The following is a 19,845-nucleotide window of genomic DNA, read 5'->3' as shown; positions in this document are numbered from 1 at the left end:
TACTTTAGATTATGGTTAAATTATCATGTCACTTTGATTTTGTTTTAAGTGAAAATATATTTGAGATTTAAAAATATAAATTTTTGGGGCGCCTGGGTGGCGCAGTCGGTTAAGCGTCCGACTTCAGCCAGGTCACGATCTCGCAGTCTGTGAGTTCGAGCCCCGCGTCGGGCTCTGGGCTGATGGCTCGGAGCCTGGAGCCTGTTTCCGATTCTGTGTCTCCCTCTGTCTCTGCCCCTCCCCCGTTCATGCTCTGTCTCTCTCTGTCCCAAAAATAAATAAACGTTGAAAAAAAAATTAAAAAAATAAATAAAAATATAAATTTTTTTTAAGGGGCACCTGGGTTCTAATTTAGCCCTTTAGAATGGTGGGTTGAGCGTCCAACTTCAGCTCAGGTCATGATCATCGTTCAGTTTCTGAGTTCCAGCCCTGCACTGGCCACTCTGCTGTCAGCACCTACCCTGCTTTAGATCCTTTGTCCCCCTCTCTCTCTGTCCCTCCCATGCCTTTGTGCGTGCGCGTTCTCTGAATGAATAAACATTAATAAAATAAAATAAAATTTTCTTAAATATAATTTTTTTAAATAAGAGGCTACTTTAACGTTTATTTATTTTGAGAGACAGAGAGAGTACAAGCAGGGGAGGGGCAGAGAGAGAGGGAGAGAGAATCCCAAATGGGCTCCATACAGTACAGAGCCCAACATGGAGCTTGAACCCACAAACTGTGAGATCGTGACCTGAGCGGAAATCAAGAGTTGGATGCTTAAGCGACTGAGCCACCCACACACCCCTAAAAAATGTAATTTTTGAAATCCTATATATCCAGGTGAAATTGTTTAGTCCTATAAGCTGCAGGCTATCTTTTTCAAATATGTAAAAAATGTCAGATGGTGTTTGCTATAACATTTGGTATCTCAGGTTTTTAAGACAAAGTTCATTCTTACTCAAAGGAGGAAGGTTTTTTGTTTTTTAATCAAAGAAGAGGAATTCAAAGTTTCCATATTTTTCAATTGTAATTAACCTAGAACTAGATTCAATTCTATAATTCTGAAATTTTATATGCCACTTAACTTTTTCACATTTCTTTTTGTTCTCTCACCTTTTAGTGTTGAGAGTACCGCACTTAGGCTTATAACAGCATTAGGTAGTTCGGAGGTACAGCCACAGTTCACACGCTTCCTGAGTGATCCCAAAACGGTGCTGTCCGCGGAATCTGAGGAGCTGAACCGAGCCTTGATATTGACCTTAGCTAGAGCAACTCATGTAACAGGTACAGTGAATGTGCGACCATCAATAGGGAAAACAAATGAATTAGAGCGTGCTGTGTCCTTAGTGATTATTAAAGAAGCATCGTGAAAAGACCCTTTTCATATGTTTAAAAAAAAAGTTGTTTTAATACCTTCACCATTTCAATCATTAATGTAGGTTCTTTTGTGTACTATCATTTTTTAACTAGGTTGAGCTTCAGTTTCCAGCCATTTTACATCATTTTTAAGTAGTGGTTCTTGACCTTTTTGGTCTCAGGACCACTTAACATTTGTAAATTTTTTTAATGTTTATTTTTTCAGAGAGAGAGGGAGACAGAGTGTGAGTGGGGAAGGGGGAGGAGGGGCAGAGAGAGAGGGAGACACACAATCTGAAGCAGGCTCCAGACTCTGAGCTGTCAGCACAGAGCCTGGGGCAGAGCTTGAACTCATGGACTATGAGATCATGACCAGAGCCAAGGTGGAATGTTCAACCGACTGAGCCATCCAGGCACCCCAGGACCACTTAACATTCTTAAAAACATACAAATTCCCAAAGATTTTCCATTTATATGGATTTTATCAGCATTTATTATTTTATCAATATTTACCTTATAGATATTAAGGTAGATGCTTTTTTAGTATTTGTTTGATTCCCTTAAAAATAATAAACATATATTAACATTCTCATATTTTTTTTTTTTTTTTTTTTTTTATTTTTTAAAAATTTTTTTTTTTCAACGTTTATTTATTTTTGGGACAGAGAGAGACACAGCATGAACAGGGGAGGGGCAGAGAGAGAGGGAGACACAGAATCGGAAACAGGCTCCAGGCTCTGAGCCATCAGCCCAGAGCCTGATGCGGGGCTCGAACTCCCGGACCGCGAGATCGTGACCTGGCTGAAGTCGGACGCTTAACCGACTGCGCCACCCAGGCGCCCCAACATTCTCATATTTTTTATGAAAAATAAACTATATATTCTCCAAAACAAAACTTTAGTGAGAAGAGGTGCCATTTTTTCACATTTTTTTATCTTTTTTATCTTTAATATCTGATGTAAAGAAAGCTTTGCTAGATTCTCATATTTATTTCTGCATTTCATCTATCGCAATATGTTATTTTAGAAATGAAGAAAATATGGCCTCACCCAGGTAACAGGTTGGAAAGGAGAGGAGTATTTTAATAGCCTTTCCAATAATTGTGAATACTCTTTGATGTCACACAAAATTGGACAAGTGATGGTTTCTTAAATGTTCGGTGCAACGTAGAATGCAATCCAAAATTCTATCAGTGAACTTTTTTTACTCTATTACATTATAACCCATTGGTCTGTTTTGCACATTTAATGGATTTTTTTAATCCATATTTTGTAACTTCATGAATTAGTGTTTTGGAAGACATTGGTTCAGTGAATTATATAAATCTTATAAGTGTTCGCACACTTCATTATACAGTATCATAAAATTACATTTGTTTGTATCACTACAAATTTATTTAGGAAAATCTTTAAGTTTTATAAAACTATTAGGTTTATAGTAGTAGATACAAGTTTTCCAAAATTTTGATTTTTCACTTGAAGTGTCAAATTTTATCACTGGCAAAAGATGTGGTCATTTGTTTTCCTTGAAGTAACAGACTCCCTTTGTTAATTTTCAAGAAAATGTGTGCTTAGTGCCCAAGTCTGAATAACTGTAGTTTTCTGTCAGATGTTCTTTTAAGTAAAAATGGAATTCCATTTTTAAAAAAAGAGCTAATTTCACTCAGTATTCAAACAATTGCACAAGTACTTTTCCTTAAGATACCCATCAGACTTTGATGTATAATAGTAGCCAGAACACTATTCATACCTCTGTTTTTATCACACAGAATATTAAAATGAGATGTACTTAAGGGCTGAGATACAGTCTTTTTCACTACTTCAAGGATATTCTTAAGTAAAACTGGCTCCTTCTCCCCACCCGCGACCCCCAGCCAAGAGCATAGTGAAGATTACAATGGCTGTTAGTATAGTTTGTTGCCACAGTTTGATTTGTTCTACGGGCCAGCAGTTTTCCCTATCGTTACCTTTGCACTATTGGTGCACATGTTAACACAGTAAAAAGGTCCATGCTGTCTTATTATAATTATTTTAGTAGTTTTTACCTCATCAAATCCGTGAAAGGATCTTGGGGACCCACAGACTCCACAGACCACACTTGGAGAACTGCTGTTTTAAAGAAATAGTTACTGGATTTAGCAGCCTGAAATAACATCTGTGTGAACTATCTTATTTTATATAAATTAACCTTCTTGATTTAGAGAGTTATAGTCTATAGCTGTTTCAACCACTAGAAAAGATAGCTGCTTTTGTAATTATATTTCCTTGGCTCAGTGAAGCGCTGACTCCTTATTGTCAGAGTCAACTACATGAGCATTCGTGGTGGGCCTGTATCACTGTTGTATCATTGGTGCTCTGTAACCTTAAAAAAAATTAGATTGCAATGTCTTTTGTCTTCTTTCCACTAATTGTGTTCTTACTTACTAACGCGATCATTCAAATCACTCACATAGAGTAAAAAAACTTAGGTCCTAAGCTGAATATAACTAGTTAAGCAGTGAGCGTATTGCAGTGAAATTCCTTGGGTGTGCATAATTGTTTGTTGCTTTCTCTGTGATATTTAAGAATTGTGGGTATGATCATTTATATCTGGATTACATTTTTTGTTTATGTTTAGATTTTTTTACAGGCTCTGATTCAATTCAGGGAACTTGGTGTAAAGATATACTTCAGACCATCATGAGTTTTACTCCTCATAATTGGGCATCACACACTCTTAGCTGTTTTCCAGGCCCACTACAGGTAATCTGGTCTTGAATTACATGTTGAATATGTAAAAATCATTCTTCCATTTAATATATATAAAGTCATTCTTTCCCATTAAGTGTTATACTAGAGACTTTGTTTTAGTGATATCCAAAGGAAATTAGCTTTTATTTCTTTTTCAAAAAATCTTTGCTATTCCAAGTGTCTTGACTTGTTCCTTGTCGTACTCTAGGACTGTATATATTCCTAAAAATTTAATTATGATCTCATATTATTAACGGTTTTAGAATCTTGTGAGAATTAACACGCTACCTAAAAAATTCTTTCTCTTAGAACTGAAATGGGGAGAAATACAAGTTAATGGAGCTGCACAGAATACACATTGGTGCACTTGACTGAATTTTTTCTTAATCACACAGAGAGAAAAACTATAAGCTTGGCTTTTATAATATGGAGAAAAGAAAACTTCATCTGTCCTCTACTTTGCAAAGAAAAGTTTAAGCATAATGAACATCTGCTTTCTATAACTTCTAATAGGGCTAACGCAGTAGTTCTCAAATTTACCAGGATCACCTAGAGGGCTTGTTCGGATACAGACTGCTGGGCCCTAGGTGCAGAACTTCCAATTCAGTAGGTCTGGAATGGGGTCCAAGACTGCATTTCTTACAGGTCCCAGGTGGTGTCAATACTGATGGTCTGAGACCCATTTGGCTGTGTAATAGATTTTCCTTACAGAGATGCTAAAATATGTAACCAAAGGATACATAAATTTCTTTTTTTTTTTTTTTTCTTTTTAATGATGAACAGAAGTATCAACAGATGGTTGAAGAAGCTTTGAATTCAGGCTTGCTTGGAATTTCTGTTTAGGAAATCTAGAAAGGGAATCTTAGAGATACCAAATCAAGCCTGTGTATTTTCCCATTATAGAAATTCAAGGCTTGATTACTAAGTTGCTTGAGGTTGCCTAGAGTTTATTAGTGTCATAATCAAGCCTAGAACTGGCTTCTTAACTCTGTAGCCAGTGTTCTTTCTAGTATAACCCTTGAAGTAAACGTCTCATCTTCCTTTTAGGCATTCTTCAAACAAAATAACGTACCTCAGGAAAGCCGTTTTAATCTGAAAAAAAATGTGGAAGAGGAGTATAGGAAGTGGAAGTCAATGACCAATGAAAATGACATCATTACCCACTTTTCTATGCAAGGCTCTCCTCCTCTCTTCCTTTGTCTTCTCTGGAAAATGCTCTTGGAAACAGATCATATAAATCAGATTGGCTATAGGTAAGCCAAAAACCTAGATCTGCATTCCATTTGACAATCCATTATTACCATACAGCAATATAACTTATTTTTTACTCTCTGATTTCCAGAGTATTAGAAAGAATTGGAGCCAGGGCCTTGGTTGCCCATGTGAGAACATTTGCAGATTTCCTAGTATATGAGTTCTCTACATCAGCTGGGGGTCAGCAACTCAACAAATGCATTGAAATTCTTAATGACATGGTATGGAAGTACAACATTGTTACATTGGACAGATTAATTCTCTGCCTGGTAAGAATATGCTAACTTAGGAATAAATTTCTAAGCCGCCTCATTCTGTTTTGGGTCAGTGTGTGTGAGTGATAGACCTTGTGCTGATCTAACTATATTGCTTCTAAGGATTTAATGAAATTATACTATAATCAAGTATTACTATCAATTCCCTAAGGAACTAGAGATTTCCCAGTGTATTTATTCATTCATTCATTCAGTAAGCATGTATCGAATATCTGCTATGTTTGATGCACAGAAAGTATAGAAGTAAGTAAGACAGACATGGTCCTGATCTTGTGATGCTGTGAAAGTATAAACAGTTAGTGAAACCCTGAGTTGATTCCCAAAGGCTCCCACTAGAGGCAGGAGTGGTAAAAAGCCATCATATTTCTTTGCAGAGTGTTAATAATCATTTCTGTACACTTTGGTGGCCACAGTCAGAACTGAATGTTTCTCATAGCCACCCAATATTCCTCAAATTATTTTTTTCTCAACTTTGATGTCTATTTCAGCAAACAACTTTTTAAAATTTTTTTTAACATTTATTTATTTATTTTTGAGAGAGAGAGACAGGGCGTGAGCAGGGAAGGGGCAGAGGGAGAGGTAGACACAGAATCCGAAGCAGGCCCCAGGCTCTGAGCTGTCAGCACAGAGCCCTATGCGGGACTCAAACTCACGAACCGTGAGATCATGAGCTGAGCTGAAGTTGGATGTTTAATTGACTAAGCCACGCAGGCACCCTTATTTCGGCAAGATTTTAAGAGAAGACACTGAACAAGGCCGGAAAATACTTATTTTTTTTAACACTGTAGTGTTGGGTCACCTGGGTGGCTCAGTTGGTTAAGTGTCTGACTTCGGCTCAGGTCATGATCTCATGCTTCATGAGTTTAAGCCCCACGTCGGGCTCTGTGCTGACAGCTCAGAGCTTAGAGCCTGCTTCGGATTCTGTGTCTCCATCTCTCTCTGCCTGTCCCTCAATCAATCAATCTCTCTCTCTCTCTCCCTCCCTCCCTCCCTCCCTCCCTCTCTCAAAAATAAATAAACATTAAAAAAAAATACTGTAGTGTTGATATTGGGGTGGCTTAGTTGGTTAACATTAACCTCTTAGCTGCAGAACATAAATATGGTTATGATATAGTAGGGGAAGTAAGCTAAGTCTATAAATCAATAAGATAGAAGGATCAGATAGAGGTGTGAGTGAGGAAAATATCGCCAGGCAGTAATGAGAGCACATCTACCCAGGTGATATATCTTGAAAAATGGGTTAAATTTCAACAAAAGAAAAAAGAGTGATACTTTAGACAGAAGGAATGGTGAGAACCAAAAATGAGTAAGAAAGTTAAATTATGCTTAGGGAATTCTGAACAGTTGGCTAGGGGTAGACTCCACATATATTGAAACTGTAATGATAGGTATTACTGTATTCCAATTTAGACTATCTAGTGGAGGGGCCATGCTTTTGCACAGGTCAGACATTTTAATATCATTTTTCTGTTTTTCTCCAAAGGCCATGCGTAGTCATGAAGGAAATGAAGCCCAGGTTTGTTATTTCATAATTCAGTTGCTGTTACTCAAACCAAATGATTTTAGAAATCGAGTGAGTGACTTCGTGAAGGAAAATTCTCCAGAGCACTGGCTACAGAACGACTGGCACACCAAGCACATGAATTATCACAAGGTACTCATTCAAATCAGTGCTTCTGTGACTCCTTCTTAAGCCAGACTTAGGTATTTGGCTAATTGATTTGGCTGTTTTCTCTGTGGTTCCACTGTTTTCTCTCTAATCTGTACAGAAGTAAATTAGCTCTCTAAACTTCCTCGAGGTTCTAGAATATCTCTACCGTTAAGACTATATTGAAACTGCAATTTTAGTAGATGTGAGTACTTACATACAAAATGAAAGGGTTATCACAAATTTTCTATACATAAATCTTTTTCGATATACCTTTGGGATAATAGAGATTTTTGTCAAGTGAAGGACTCTAGATTTCATTGCACTGCAAAACAAATATGTTTTCATATTCTTTTAAAAATGACAAGTTTATTTAGCTCTATTTATAAGAGAATTTAAAAAAAGATGTCCTAAACATTTCCCATTTTCTCACTTCCACAGAAGTACCCCGAGAAACTGTATTTTGAGGGCCTCGCGGAGCAGGTCGACCCTCCTGTGCAGATTCAGTCTCCCTACCTCCCCATCTATTTTGGAAATGTGTGTCTTCGATTTCTCCCAGTATTTGATATAGTAATCCACAGGTTTTTAGAGCTGCTTCCAGTTTCCAAGTCACTGGAGACTCTACTAGATCACCTTGGTGGCTTATATAAATTTCATGGTGAGCTTTTTCAAATTTTAATTGTTTTTCAATAAAAATGTTTTGGGAGTAAGTGCTATATAGTGATGCCATGAAGTATAAAGTAGGTGACATAAAAATATGAATAGGTAGGTCATAGCAGATGTACTAAATAGCAGAAATAAAAGTGATATGCAGGAGAGGCCCCCTTTTACATAGTGTGTGATTAATTGCCAAATGTGTAGAGAAAGAGAAGCGTTATGAGTTCAGAGCAGACTGATGTTACTGTGAACTAAAGGGTCTTGGCAGTCTTCCTGAATGATAGGATTTGAGCTGTGATGTATGTGATTTATCTAAACAGGAAGAAGAGAACATTCTAGGCAGAAGGAATCTTTTGGAAAAATCACAGCATTTTAACAACAGTGTCCTCATTGGCTAACTTGAGAATTTAAACATTGTACCCGACAATGTAGATCACCTTTAAGTGCCAGGCTCAGAAGTTTTGATTCTATAACATGCAGATAATCAAGAGTCAACTAGATGTTATTGAGTAAGGTCATGGCATAGAGAGCATTATTTTAGAAAGTTAAATCTAGTTGTAGTCAGTAGCATGTTTTGGAAGGAGGAAGCCATTTCAAAAACTTAACGTCAAAAAATTTCAGGTGTAGGATTAGTATCTAAACAACTGTGATGGCATTGGGAATGCGAAAGAAGGGACAGATAGTCCAGGAAGAAGGAACAGGCCTTGATTGCTGCTTGTAGGGAGAATATAGAAAGAAAAGAAGAGAACTACAAAGTTTGAAACCATGTGACTAGAGAATGGTGGAGTCAGTGACAGGAGCATGAAAGTCCTAGAGCAGCCACTGTGGGGACAAAGTATATTTCTCTGGGGTGGCGGGGTGGGGGGCAGTTCTTCTTAGTCCTTTATCTAAGATGTTTTCCTCTTAACCAGAAGTCTGAATTGCATGTTAGCATTACAGAGTAAGTATGAAGTTCAAGTGAGCATTCCTGTAAAAACATTTTGTTTTTGTTTTTGTTTTTTTGGATTAGGTAACATGCACATGATAGAGAAGGGTATGCAGGGAAGAATAGTTAGTCCCATCCCTGATCTCCAGCTAGCCAGTTTCTTTCTCTGTGGGCAACGACTGTTACCAGTTCCTTGTGCTTCTTCCTTAGCTATTGTGTAGTTAGGGTTGTTGTTTTTTTCCCCCACAAATAATATATAATACACACATTGTTCTGCACCTTGTTTTAATACCTGTATAGTGTGTTAGGATGGATTATTTTTATCAGTGCGTAAAAAGCCCATTAATCCATACATGCCATGATTTACCCTGTTTTTGACCATTGAGGCTCTTCGGATCTTTTTGCTAGTATCAACAGCGCCACAGCAGTTATTCATTTACATACCATGTATATATTATTCAAAGCCTTCTGCCTTGTCCTGAAATAAAAATATTCATCATACGCAACTTCCCAGCATGTGAAATAGTTTCATTGGCTTCAGAGCTATCTTTTGGTAATCTTGAACACAGAGGGTTAGTTTTTCACAGTTGTTGGCAACTGGATAAACTTCGTGATGATTATTTTCTTCTTGGCAGATCGGCCAGTGACTTATTTGTATAATACTCTGCACTATTATGAAATGCACCTGAGAGACCGCCCACATCTCAAGCGAAAACTTGTCCATGCCATCATTGGCTCACTCAAGGATAATCGACCCCAAGGCTGGTGTCTAAGTGACACGTACCTGAAGTGTGGCATGAATGCACGAGAAGAAAATCCTTGGATCCCTGATGACTCCTACTATTGCAGATTGATTGGCAGACTAGTAGATAATATCCTTTTCATTGTGATTTTTCCAGACCTTTCAGAAATAACTATATGTTGATTTGTGAGGACACATACTACCTTTTCAAGGTAATATATATTTTTTTAAGTTTATTTATTCATTTTGAGAGAGACAGAGACAGCACGAGCTGGAGAGCGGCAGAGAGAGAGGAATTGAGAGAGAATCCCAAGCAGGCGCCCCGCTGTCAGCACAGAGCCCAACATGGGGCTCAAACTCACAAACTGTGAGATCATGACCCAAGCCAAAACCAAGAGTTGAATGCTTAATGACTGAGCCACCCAGGCACCCCTCAAGGTAATATTTTTATACATGCCAAGGCTTCAATTCTTTTAAGATTATTTTTGTTTTTACTTTTGTAAAGGTTTTGACATCTTAAATTAGCAACATCAACTTAGCTGCCAAATAGGCAGAAATTCACTCCATTAAAATTTAAATCTTAAAAACAGACCTTACAAGGTTTGTTTCAAAGAAAAAAAATTGATCTCCAAAAAAATATACTATGTATTGTAGTAAATGCATCTGTTTGCTACTGGAGAATATAGACTTTTGTTGCTTTACTTTATTATTTTTTTTAATATGAAATGTATTGTCAAATTGGTTTCCATACAACACCCAGTGCTCATCCCAACAGGTCCCCTCCTCAATGCCCATCACCCACTTTCTCCTTCCTCCCACCCCTAGAATTTTGTTGCTTTAAACAAATCCTTGGATACTTTTAAAATATATTAATAGATAATAATAAAACTTGTTTTTCCCTCCTTTTTAATGAAAAAGCTGATTTACTTATATTTTGATTTATTTTTTTGATTTCATGTTTTAAGTTATAAGCACACTATGTTTAATATGTTTGTATACCATATCACTATTTACTAGGTAGAGCAATTTTACGTAAATGGGCATGATTTATTTTCTTACATGAAGAGATTTATTTCCTGAAGTAAAAGAATTACTCATTATAATGTTCTTATTACCTGCCTTACAACTATTGAAAGAAATAGGTAGATGAAGCCTAGGGCTACTTTGGTTGCATCTATGGCTGTCATGTCACAGTTATAAAAACACACCTATAGAAGACCAGCTATTTATATCTTGTGATTATACATTTCAGTTATATCAAACGTATTAGTGTATTTGGTTCATGGTATTTGCCTCTTAATTTCTGTTTGCTTATTGAGGCCTCATAATCATAAATTGATAATCAAATGAGATGTTTACATGTGAAACATTGGAAAACTGTAAAGCACTCTACAAATATGAGCCATTAATTTCAAAACAAACAAACAGTTATTGCTTTAATCATCCGCACCGATGGCTGGCAAATCTCCCGGTCCGTTCCCAAACTGCGACTGGAGATTCAATGAGTTTCCCAACCCAGCTGCCCATGCACTGCATGTTACTTGTGTGGAGCTCATGGCCTTGGCCGTTTCAGGCGAAGATGTTGGAAATGCTCTTCTAAATGTCGTCCTGAAAAGGTGTGTATCCTGTTTCATGCAGTAAGATTCATTGTTTTTTGTAAAGAGAATGATATTTTATTAGGAGCTGTTAGACAAATCTGTTGTCCCAAGGCTGATGCACTTGGGACGGTAACTGTCTTTTGGTCCCAGATTTTGTCTTTGTGATATAGATATAATGGAGGGAGCCCTGGACAGGGTCAGAAGACCTGGGTTTGTTCCCACATCTACTATTTTTTTTTTTTAATTAAAAACAAAAAATTTTTTTTAACATTTATTCATTTTCTAGAGAGACAGAGCACAAGTGAGGGAGGGGCAGGGAGAGGGAGACACAGAATCTGAAGCAGGCTCCGGGCTCCGAGCTGTCAGCACAGAACCTGACACAGGGTTCGAACTCACAGACAGCGAGATCTTGACCTGAGCCAAAGTCAGATGCTTAACCAACTGAGCCACTCAGGCGCCCCCCCCAACCTCTACCCTTTAGTAGCTGTTTGACATTTAAGTTAGGAATAAGGTTATCATCTCACTAGAGATAATCTTTCAAGATTCCTTTCTTGAAGATCAGCATGAAGTGGGGGATAATGATTGGAGAAGTGGAAATAAGTGGCAATAGTCTTAACATCCCAGCAACCGCTGTTAAAGGAGACAACCAAAAAAAAAAAAGCTTTTGGATATTTAAATTTTTACTCAATGAAAATCCATTGTAGTTTTATTGGAGTAGATCAGTTGTTAGCCCCAATTTATATATGTTGTCAAAATAAGATCCATTATTAACCGTATAAAGGTGTTTTTGTAATTTCACATTTTTCATATTTTTCTTCTGTTTTCTTCACTTATAGTCAGCCTTTAGTGCCAAGAGAGAATATTACAGCATGGATGAATGCAATTGGACTCATCATCACTGCACTGCCAGTGAGTTAATCATTTTGATTTGTACCAGAATACAGTTGTTCCCTGTCAGCCAAAAGAATAAGATGTATGAAAAAAAAAAAAAAAAGATGCATGTAAGATGCCCTTGTATAAGGACATCATGCAATTAAGGAAGTGGTTCATATTTTTCAAGTTTTCATATCATTATTGCTTCAGACACCTACAGTGACTATTTTGTTTGCCTTCTTCAGATCTAAAAATCTGCCTGACCAATGGGTCTCGGTATCCTTTGTCTGACCAGCTTTAGTTCTTACATTATCTATCCAACCTTAGTTCTGATCTGCTTTTGACCACTTAACATGTTACATATCTAGAGCCTTTCACTCATGCAAATAACACTTGTTGAGATATGTTTGAGGTACTTCTGATGTGTTATAGAATGAGACATTATGCAGAGCCCATCTTCCTTCTGTCAGCTTCTCTAAAGCCAGTTCATTCTTTGCCAGCTTAGGTTCTGCTCCTTTAGTGAACCCTTCCTGGACCTCCCCTCATGTGAAGTCTCCCTTCTGTGACCTCACATGCGTCTACTTAGCACTATTCAGTTGTCTATTGTGATACCTTTCGATATCAATGACATTATCTAACTCTGTGCTCTCCAAACTTGTTTGATTATGCACCTCTATGAATCATTTTTTCCTTGCACACCTCCAAAATATCTATATTTATCTGTGAGTTATATATGTGTACCAGTGTTGTCTGTATAATAGGTATTGGTAAGGGCAATTTTCCATACACTAGTATCAGATACTAGCCCTCTAACTCACAGACACTTATCCCCAGGTTCTTATTAACTGTATTTGACTTACTGTGAAACCACTCACTTTTGATTTCAAAATCTCCATTACACAAAAACACAAGCTAGATAAGTAAAAAATTTTAAAGAATGATAATGTGCCATTAAGTTAGGCTTTGGAGTGGAATATTAGAAATGGGGTGGAATACTGGATAAGTGATCATTTTCATCAGGCTTTCCTCTCATTTTAAAGGAGCCATATTGGATTGTTCTTCATGATCGAATTGTGAGTGTTATCAGCAGTCCCAGCTTGACCTCTGAGTCAGAGTGGGTTGGCTATCCATTCCGCCTCTTTGATTTCACTGCTTGTCATCAGTCCTACTCCGAGATGAGCTGCAGCTATACATTAGCTCTCGCACATGCTGTGTGGCACCATTCCAGCATTGGGCAACTTTCTCTCATTCCCAAGTAGGTATTATGATTTCTTAAATAAATTGGACTTTTTTTGTTTTGTGTGTTTTTTAACTCATTTACACATGAGGTATGCATCTTATTCAATAGGACAACTTGCAAAGTGAATTTTAATTACATAGAGTTTCTAAATAATGAGGAAGCTCTTTAATTTCAGAATTGTCTGTAAAAATTAATTTGTATATGCAAGAAATAATCTGATATCTAGTTTTCCATCACAGTTTCAGGAGACTTCGTCAAATGCATGCTTTTTCCAGAATATATCTCACAAGTTGTATTTTGAACTGAATAACTCATATTAGCCTGTTTTCTGATTATTTTTCTTGACTATACAATTGGTATTACTTAAATTCACATTTCTTGAGTATGGCATTTATATTAGATTGGCCATTCTCTTTTTATTTCAGATACATGTTTTTCCTACTATTCAAAAGTAGAACATTGCTGTGAAACCTTTCATAAGCCAAAATGGCGTAAAGTGAAGCATATCCCACTCTTTCTAAAAGTTCATGTTACGCCACTTCGCTTTTATGGAAGACCTATATTAGTACCTATTTTTGCAAACCAAAAGAAGACCAAAGAGAATTTTTGCTTTTACAAAAAAAAAAAAAAAAAAAAAAACATCGCTATAATAATGTAGGTCTTTTGTAAAAGCAAAGTGGCATGATGCAAACTTTCAGAAAGCACTCAGGGGATCCGGGGGTACCTGTAATTCCCCTCTGTCACTCAGTAATTGTACTGTTGAGAATGACTCCTAAATCTGAAGTAATTTATTTTGATAATCAAATGAAAATAATAGCCAGTGAGAAATGTAAGATTAATTAGAAAGAGAAACTTTAAAAAATATTACAAATTTTACAAATGCTTGGGTAGGCTACATCAGCAAAGTTCAAATAATTCAAATGATTTAAAGTCACAGGAAATTTTTATTTTTAATCTTCGAATTTTAGGTTTCTCACTGAAGTCCTTCTTCCTATAGTGAAAACTGAATTCCAGTTGCTTTATGTGTATCATCTTGTGGGACCATTTTTACAAAGATTTCAGCAAGAGAGAACTCGATGTATGATAGAGGTAAAAAAAATCTGGCTTTTCTGTGATAAGATTAAGTCCTAAAAGATCTTTGTAAGTTTATTTCCCAGTGTTTTCCAACCTGCATATCGTAACCATTAGTAGTGAAATTAGTTTAATAGGCTCTAAAAGCAATTTTAGAGGATTTAGCGTGCCTGTAACTTAGAATGCCTATAATGAGTTTGGTGTGGGATGTACTGAATTGGAAATATAGGGGAAATAACCATTATCAAGCTTGAGAAGAAAGTTAAGATGAAGAAGTGCATTTGAGAGCCTGCACTATAGTGCAGAGGAATTGATTAAAATCATGGAAATGGATGAAGTCAGTCAGTCTTACAAGAGTATAGAGAAAAGAAAATGAGACAGGAATAGAACCTTAAAGTATGAGCCACCAAATGGAACTAAGAAGGTACAATCTGAAGTATCTCTGAGACTGTGGTTATCTCAGACACTGAGAAGTGGTTTCTACAAAGGAGATTGTCTACCTCTTAATTTTAAGCGACATTCCTGAGTTACAAAGAGAAACTACGTTTAAGCCCTATTGGGGGAGTTTTGTAGCACTCTGGATTCCATTATTAATGCAGACCATATATATCCCATGCACATAGAGGTTTGTATGATCAGCGACAATTCTTCAACAAACATGTTATCCCTCTGTGTTTGTCTTGTAATGGAGTCCAGCTGCATCATTCTAAATTACTGAACATTTTTGCCCATTTAAATAATTTTATATTATTTGTTAAATAGATCGGTGTGGCATTTTATGACATGTTGCTGAATGTAGACCAGTGTAGCGCCCACTTAAATTACATGGACCCCATCTGTGACTTCCTGTATCATATGAAGTATATGTTTACTGGTGACAGCGTAAAAGAACAAGTAAGTTAACTTTATCTTTTAATGATGTTTAGTTTAGACAACTTGACTATGTGATGATATACTTTTGTTTGAGATTTTTAATTTTTTTTCTTTTAAGAGGAGAAGGCTGATGTTATTAGACCTTTTTAGGCTATATGAACACATTATTCTGCACGTATAAAGTAATAGTGAATACATGTTATCATTTCTCAAACTTTCCCTCCTTGATATTTGCAGCAGGGCATCTGAAAAAGACCGAGGTTGTTGATTAATAGTAGTCTCATTAGAAAGAAACAGTATGGTATGACTACTTTTTGAAAAGACCAGGGAGGTGTGGTGTGAAGAGTAAAGGAGGTCCTGCTTTTCCCCCACAGTGATTAGGGTACACTCTGGGGACATTGGACATATTGCAGCATGACTAGAAAACTGAAGCCAGGGGGATCACGAGAATAATTCGGAAAGGGTATTTGAAGGAACTGGAGGAACTTAACATGAATTGTCAAAGTCCCAGGGAATTGTTCATGTTCTCACTATTTGGAGGATTGCCATTTGGAATAGGCATTAGATTTGTTCTGTGTCACTTCAAAGGGCACACAAACTCCAGTGAAGTTAAAGGGAAGCACGTTCTGAGTCAACATATAAAGAGCTACTTTCTAGTAAAGTCACTGGAAAGTGGCAAGGACGTCCTTGAATCATAACTGAGTTTCCTTATCTGTAGGAAACAGAATCTTGGCTCTTTTAGAAGGATGGAGGTAGGGCAGATAGGTGAAGGCAGGTGAACTCCTCTCCATACCTTAATATTATTCTTTCTCTGGTAGGAAAGGAAGGTAAGTTGATATATAAACACATGAATCCTAGTCTACTGGATTGTTTCCTTGGACCTAGGGACATGGGGTAGGGAGGATGTTGATTCCTTTATGCCTTAGCAAGATTGTCAAGGAGATTTGAGTGGGAACCAATACAGAAATGTTTTATTTAGCATATCCTTTATATTTAGGCCTGAAAAATATGTATATTTGGGACACCAGGGAATACAGAAAGGAAAAATCATTAATGGGCTGATTTTTCCTGGTAAGATCAAAGAGCATTTGAATGAAGCTAAGAAAGCCATGGAACTACTTGATGTTTTTATTTCTAAGTAAAAGTAGATTTTTTTTTTTTTTTTAGTTTGTTTGTTTGTTTATTTATTTATTTATTTATTTATTTATTTATTTATTTATTTTGAGAGAGGGTGTGAGCACGGGAGGGGCAGAGACACAGAGAGAGAGAATCCCAAGTAGGCCCCATGCTGTCAGCTCAGAGCCCGATGGTGGGGCTTGATCCCACAAACCGTGAGATCATGACCTGAGGCAAAACCAAAGTTGGAGGCCCCTAAGTAAAAGCAGATATAACGTTATTTTGTTTCAATTCCAAGTATAAATCAAAACCAAAAAATTAGGTGTGTTGATAAATGTTACAGACATAAGTTATTCAAAGAACTTCAAAGTATAATCATGCTTCATGCTTCTGTGATGGTGGCGTTTTAAAAGGATGAAGAACGCGTAATGTACACTATACTAGCTTTTGACAGTGAGATGACTGGCTAGCTAGGTAAGTGGGTATGTTTTTGTAAGTGTATGCATGTATAGGTATATGCGCACACACATATACACACATATATAACATATAATGTGTGTGAGGGAGAATGCAGTTTTTTCCTCGTGTACGAGAATTTTATTTGCTTTTGTTAAAACCTGAAACACATAAGAAACTCCTCATCCAGCCCACTCTACTCCCTAGTTTATCATCTCCAGATATGTATAAGTCACTTCTTTCAAGGTGGGAAATTGAAGTTCTCTGGTTAAAGTATTTTTTAATGTGTTTATTTCGCAGGTAGAGAAGATTATCTGTAACTTAAAACCAGCTTTAAAACTTCGTCTTCGATTCATCACACACATTAGCAAGATGGAACCAGCTGCAGTGCCCCCACAAGCCATAAATAGTGGGTCTCCAGCACCTCAGTCTAATCAGGTGCCAGTGTCCTTACCGGTCACCCAGTGAGGGCAGGGTGTACCGTGGTGAAAAGGAAAACACATCTGTCTTTGGAAGTGGACTCAAATCTATTAAATCTGAACATGATCCTGCTACATAGAGAGAGATACAGTAGAAGCAGTGATGTTCAGATTGTTTTATTTTGATTCAAATGATGAATCTGTTGATACTTTACAACTCCCATCTCCCTACCTGTATTTGTGTCTCTAAGAGATAAACTACATGTTGCTCATATCCATCACAATTTATTAGAGCTACCTAGGAATACTGAGGTATCTATGATCAAATGACTCTTACTAGATACTTTCAATCTTTCCTATCTAGTCCCCGGTTTTATTTTTAATTTTTATTATTAATGACTTCTGCTTTCAAATACATTGTTTTAAAGGCAACACACATGTGAAATAGTTATTACAAATCATTTTATACATAAATCTCTCTTGGTGTATCTTTGGGATAGGAGATTTTTGTCAAGTAAAGGACTCGAATTTTCACTTCATTGCAGGAGCAAACACAGTTTCCTATTCTTTTAAAAATGGCTTAAAATTTTTACCATAGATTTCCAAAGAAATGGGCTAACATTTCTATTAAGGCAGATTGGCAAGTTTTTGCTTTTGCTATGGACTTGAACTTACTGTATGAAATGAGTTTCAAAGCCATGTAAAAAAATAATACAGAAAGGCATAAACTTAATAAAATAATACTTAAATGGTGATTCTCCAATCTCTGTTTCTAAAAGTAAATTAATTGCTTTTCCAGGTTGACACTCTCACCTGGCCAATGATGTGATTCTTTCAGTTTTTATACTCTTGAAATTCTTAGGTTAATGTATTTTTAATTATAGCATACATTGTGGTTCTTTATGATTTATCAGATTTTAAGAGGCAAACTGTTAATTTGGGGAGGGTGGGGCAATGGCGTTAAGATTATAAGATTTGAAAATAATTAGTAAAATCTGTTGAATGAGTAAACTGTCTGATTAATTACTCAGTCTGAACGGGTGTCTGCTGTGTTCCAGGCAGTATGCTGGCTAGGTTGTAGCAAGAGAACCGGGCTGTTTCTACAGGTTGTACACTGCATTTGGTGACTGACACTGACCTAATAAACTGTAGTTTGCTCTCATTTATTTTCTCCACTTTCCTGACATTGACCTAGGAACTAAGAGTTACTGATTTTTTTTTTAAAGAATCAGAAATGTGGCCAACTGTATTTTAGATTTTTATTTCTGAATACATTTCTCTTAGATCTCTCTTTGTGGTTCATATTATTGTAATCACTAAATCTTTATTTGCCATGCAAGTCTGGCTTAAAATGTATGTAATGGTATAAGTAATTTTTCTAGGTTAATAATTTCCTTAAAATTCTCCAGAAATGTTATGCCAGAAATGATTTCAAGTGTTCCTTTTGGCATAGTTTCACTTACTCTTACTGACTTGAAGAATAAATTGCTCTGAGATCCTAGAATGGAATAATTGTGACTCTGGTATTACACAAACAGAATAAAGGAAGTGAAAATCAGTGTGACTGTCTCAAGGACAAATACATTCCAGTTAATTTATTAAAAATTCCATTTGTTTCCTCTCTAGCTAAAAATAAGGGGATATGATTTTCCCAAAATAGGCTTTTAAAAGAATTGTTAATCAGAGACATTAGAAGAAGATAGAAGCTTTATTTGGGTTTAGAATGCACCTGAGGGAAAAACATCACCTTTATATTCATTTCATCCTCAAAGTTTTTCTTTCTGAAAATGAATAGTAATCTAGAGTGGCTCTGTCCCATAGGACTTTCTGCAGTGGTGGAAATATTCTGTATCTGTGCTGTCCAGTACAAGAGTCAGAAGGTCCGTGTACTGAGCACTTGAAGTGTAGAGCTGAATTTTTAATTTTATTAAGCTTTAAATAATTTAAATAACCCCACGTGGCTATTGTATTGAACATTATACTTTATAGTAAGATGTATCATAATTGCTTTGACCTAAAAGTAATTCAGTAAAATACGTATCTGACAGAGTCTATAATGTCAACAGTTAGATTTAAAATTCTGGATTGCGGGGCGCCTGGGTGGCGCAGTCGGTTAAGCATCCGACTTCAGCCAGGTCACGATCTCGCGGTCCGTGAGTTCGAGCCCCGCATCGGGCTCTGGGCTGATGGCTCAGAGCCTGGAGCCTGTTTCAGATTCTGTGTCTCCCTCTCTCTCTGACCCTTCCCTGTTCATGCTCTGTCTCTCTCTGTCCCAAAAAAATAAAAATAAACGTTAAAGAAAAAAAAAATTTATAAAATTCTGGATTGCTTGTGAAAAATCAGGTGATAGGGGCTGTTTAACACATAGCTGTTACAACAATAAAAATCCTTTCATGGGACCTGCTTCATCACAGAGTCCATTTGAGTTTCTATGTAAGTTGGGGAGAGGGGGAAGAGTTTGCTTCCCTGGTTTTAATTATATACCTGACCCTTGAACAACACAGGGGTTAGGGGTGCTGACCCCCACACATAGTCGAAAGTTTGTAACTTTTGACTTCCCAAGAGCTTAACCACTGATAGTTTACTGTTGACTAGAAGCCTTATGGATAACATTAGCAGTCAATTAAC

The 19,845-nt window shown here is 36.8% G+C and overlaps 1 protein-coding gene across 2 annotated transcripts in view; it reads left to right on the top strand.

Moving 5' to 3' along the window:
• The window catches only part of MED23 (mediator complex subunit 23), a 44,730-nt gene extending 25,955 nt beyond the window's left edge, over nt 1-18,775 (top strand). For both annotated transcript variants that reach the window (XM_045499630.1, XM_045499629.1), the window contains 13 exons: nt 1,106-1,269; nt 3,958-4,082; nt 5,118-5,323; nt 5,413-5,593; nt 7,083-7,253; nt 7,689-7,905; nt 9,465-9,701; nt 11,022-11,187; nt 12,006-12,078; nt 13,083-13,297; nt 14,251-14,371; nt 15,116-15,247; nt 17,099-18,775. In XM_045499630.1, the coding sequence (XP_045355586.1) occupies nt 1,106-1,269; nt 3,958-4,082; nt 5,118-5,323; nt 5,413-5,593; nt 7,083-7,253; nt 7,689-7,905; nt 9,465-9,701; nt 11,022-11,187; nt 12,006-12,078; nt 13,083-13,297; nt 14,251-14,371; nt 15,116-15,247; nt 17,099-17,266 (2,176 nt within the window). In that variant the 3' untranslated portion in view covers nt 17,267-18,775. The remainder of the gene's footprint in view (nt 1-1,105; nt 1,270-3,957; nt 4,083-5,117; nt 5,324-5,412; nt 5,594-7,082; nt 7,254-7,688; nt 7,906-9,464; nt 9,702-11,021; nt 11,188-12,005; nt 12,079-13,082; nt 13,298-14,250; nt 14,372-15,115; nt 15,248-17,098) is intronic.
• The last annotated feature ends 1,070 nt before the right edge of the window (nt 18,776-19,845 follow it).

The sequence above is a fragment of the Leopardus geoffroyi genome, chromosome B2, assembly GCF_018350155.1.
Source record: "Leopardus geoffroyi isolate Oge1 chromosome B2, O.geoffroyi_Oge1_pat1.0, whole genome shotgun sequence".
Lineage (NCBI taxonomy): Eukaryota > Metazoa > Chordata > Mammalia > Carnivora > Felidae > Leopardus > Leopardus geoffroyi.
Note: the sequence above shows the minus strand (reverse complement) of the source record. Positions and strands in the feature narration are given on the sequence as shown.